We start from the raw sequence: 3,501 nt of genomic DNA on the forward strand, positions 1-3,501 counted from the left end.
GCGGGGGAATGGGGGGGAGGGGGGAGAGTGAGGAGGGAGAAAGGTCGGTGTAAATTCTGTGTGCAGGACGGAAGATCAGTCACAGGTGCCCCTGCCACAGGACCCCTTGGTTTGATGGAGAGAGAAAGTTTCTGTCAATAAAACGTTTGAGACTTGCAGGGCGGAGGGGAGGGGAATTTGTTGTCCAGGCTCCTTGGTTTGGCCCAGCCGGTGTGGCTCAGTGGTTGAGCGTTGACCTATGAACCAAGAAGTCACAGTTTGATTCCCCAGCCAGTAGGTGTGCAGGAGGCAGCCAATCAATGATTCTCATCATTGATGTTTCTATCTCTCTCCCTCTCCCTTCCTCTCTGAAATCAATAAAAATACATTCTTTTAAATATATTTTATTGATTTTTTACAGAGAGGAAGGGAGAGGAATAGAGAGTTAGAAACATCGATGAGAGAGAAACATCACATCGATCAGCTGCCTCCTGCACACTCCCCACTGGGGATGTGCCCGCAGCCAAGGTACATGCCCTTGACCGGAATCGAACCTGGGACCCTTCAGTCCGCAGGCCGACGCTCTATCCACTGAGCCAAACCGGTCAGGGCGATAAAAATACATTTAATTTAAAAAAAGAAGAAGAAGAAAGAAAGAAAGACCCCTTGGTTCGGCCTGAGAGACGCCCTGTGTTCCACACGTGGCCGGCACACGGGCTCCCTCTCCCACCTTGACTCAGGTCCTGCTGCTGTTTCTCCAGTTGGGACTCCAAGGACTTCATCTTCCTGCCCACACCTCCTCCTGGGGGAGACACTTGCTCAATGTCCCGACACCCCTAGCGTCCCACAGCCCCCCACAGCCTCCGCCCCAGCCCCCTCACCCACCCTCAGCCCCAGCCCCCCACAGCCTCAGCCCCAGCCCCCTCACCCTCAGCCCCAGCCCCCCTCACCCTGGATGCGCAGGTCCTTGACCTCGGCCTCTGTGCTCTCGGTGAAGTTGCTGAACGTCTCTCTCAGGGCCCGCAGCTCCTCCTTCAGCGTGGAGTCTGGACAGGAGAAGGTGTGAATTAGACAAAAAGAGAGGGCTGTGTCCACCATCATGGCTCCCAGCACTCCCGCCACCACTGCTCCCATCACCCCCTCCCCCTGCCCAACATTGCTCCCTTCCCCGCCCACCCCTGGGGCACCCACTCTGGGATCCGATCACACAGACAACCACCAGCAGCAGGAGGCTGAGGCCCAGGGAGAGCAGGAGGAGGCGGGGTCCGGAGCAGAGCCGTTGGAAGAGTGGTCGGGGAGGAGGCGGCCCTGCAAGAGGAGAGGGTCTCAGGGTCCCGGCAGAGTCTGGGGTCCTGGGAGGAGAGCCGGCTAAGGCTCCTCGTAGGCTCGGGGGAATCACATAGAGTAAGGAGCAGGAGCGTGTCCTGTCCAGAGCGGCTCCTGGTTGGAGCGTCTCCCGTACACCACAAGGTCAGGGTTCCCTTCTCAGCCAGGGCACATACCCAGGGTGCTGGTTCGGGCACATGCATTTATGTTTCTCTCTCTCCCTCTCCCTTCCCCTCTCTCTAAAATCAACAAAAGTACCAGCTGCATGGCTCAGTGGTTGAGCATCGATTGACCTATGAACCAGGAGGTCACAGTTCAATACCCAGTTAAGGCACATGCCCAGGTTGTGACCTCCGTCCCCAGTGGGGGTGTGCAGGAGGCAGCCGATCAATGATTCATCAATGATTCTCTCATCGTTGATGTTTCTATCTCTCTCTCCCTCTCCCTTCCTATCTGAAATCAATAAAAATATATTTTAATAAATAAATAAAAGCATGTTCTCAGGTGAGGATTTTTTTTAAAAAAAAAAAAGAAGAAGAAGAAGAAGAAATATGGGCAGTGGGTGATTGAGCGGCCAGAGGCCTCTGGAGGTGGGAAGGGAAGGGAAGAGGGCTGCAGGTGGAAGCAAAGCTTTGACCTGCCCGAGCCCTGCCCTGGGCTGTGGCTGACACCTAGTGGCCCGACTGTGTCAGTGCAGCTGGTGAACCTCTTCAGAGCCGTGAGGATGGAGTTTGTGAGCTGGAGACCAGCTGGGGAACCAGGGCTCCTCCCTGAAGGTGGGGCAAGAGGCAGAGGTTTCTTCCTCCCTCCAGGGGTCCCACCGCTCTGGCTGGGGGCAGGCTGGGGGCCGGAGGAGAAGGGGTGGGTAGCCAGACTTCAGGTCCCTCAAGTTGCTCCCACCAGGCAGCCCTGTTCCAGTGAGCTGGGGTGTGGGAGGCCTCCCCTCCATTCTCGCACCCCCTGTACCCCCTTTCCCCATCAAAGGGCACTGCCCACTCCCACCCTCCAGGAGCTGGATCCTCGCTCAGCCCCAACGGCGTTCCTGCTCACGGGAGAAAAAACGGGGGTCTTTTTATTATTGTTGTTGATGATTTTTAGATAGAGGGGGGAAAAATCAATGTGACAGAGAAACATCAATCAGTTGCCTCCTCTATGTACCCCGACTAGCTATGTGCCCTGAGGGGAATCGAACCTGTGACGGTGGTGCTCCGACTGAGCCACACTGACCAGGGCGCGGGGTCTGATTTTTATGTAGGAGAGCCTCATCCTCCCTCAGATCAGAGACCCCTCAGCCTCTTCACAGAACTCTTTTTTTAAAAAAATATATTTTATTGATTTTTTACAGAGAGGAAGGGAGAGGGATAGAGAGTTAGAAACATCGATAAGAGAGGAACATCATCAATCGGCTGCCTCCTGCATACCCCAAACTGGGGATGTGCCTGCAAACAAGGTACATGCCCATGCACACTCCAAACTGGGGATGTGCCTGCAAACAAGGTACATGCCCTTGACCGGAATCGAACCTGGGACTCTTCAGTCCGCAGGCCGACGCTCTATCCACTGAGCCAAACTGGTTAGGGGTCTTCACAGAACTCTTATCCCCTGAACAAACTGATCACACACACACACACACACACACACACACACACACAGCTCACTGGTGTTGAAAGAGGAAAGGAGGAGGGGCCTAACTTCCTTCATTACCACCACACTCAAGGGCCCACCCCCTCCCCAAGGCCCTGAGAAGTGGGTGGCATGGCAAGGGTCAAGGGTACCCTCCCCAAGACAGAGCTCCAGCCCCACACCCCACACCTCCCCTACGAGGGCAGCTCAGGCGCTCGCTATGTTCTCAAGACAGGGGCAGACCAGAGGCAGAGGCAGGGGCGTAGAAAGAAGCCGGAGCCTAAAGCTCGCCCTTCCGAAATAGCGGCGTCCCTCACCTCGTCTGATCTGATGGTCATTCTCCTCATTGTCCAGGTGCTGAAGATCTTGATAATCCTTGGTCATGGTGGGGCTGGCTGGACCCCGGACTGAGTCAAGGCTGAAGTGAGGGTTGAGATTGGGACTGAACCGAGTTGGGGTATGGCGTCTTTCCCTTCCTAAGTGACCCGCGGCGACGTGCAGACCTTTCTTCTTTCCCTCATTCCATCCCGGGCCTGTCTCCCCTGGAGTGTTCCCACCCTCCCCCTCGCCCCC

General features: G+C 55.8%; 1 protein-coding gene across 1 annotated transcript in view; it reads right to left on the reverse strand.

Moving 5' to 3' along the window:
* LOC102263665 (asialoglycoprotein receptor 1) overlaps window positions 1-3,501 on the reverse strand; it is a 5,159-nt gene that overhangs the window by 1,034 nt on the left and 624 nt on the right. The window contains exons 2-5 of the mRNA XM_014549803.1: window positions 3,246-3,346; window positions 1,171-1,287; window positions 930-1,025; window positions 591-781 (exon numbers count right to left, since the gene is read on the reverse strand). Of these exons, the coding sequence (XP_014405289.1) occupies window positions 591-781; window positions 930-1,025; window positions 1,171-1,287; window positions 3,246-3,312 (471 nt within the window). The 5' untranslated portion in view covers window positions 3,313-3,346. The remainder of the gene's footprint in view (window positions 1-590; window positions 782-929; window positions 1,026-1,170; window positions 1,288-3,245; window positions 3,347-3,501) is intronic.

The sequence above is a fragment of the Myotis brandtii genome, unplaced genomic scaffold (genome assembly GCF_000412655.1).
Source record: "Myotis brandtii unplaced genomic scaffold, ASM41265v1 scaffold573, whole genome shotgun sequence".
Classification (NCBI taxonomy): domain Eukaryota; kingdom Metazoa; phylum Chordata; class Mammalia; order Chiroptera; family Vespertilionidae; genus Myotis; species Myotis brandtii.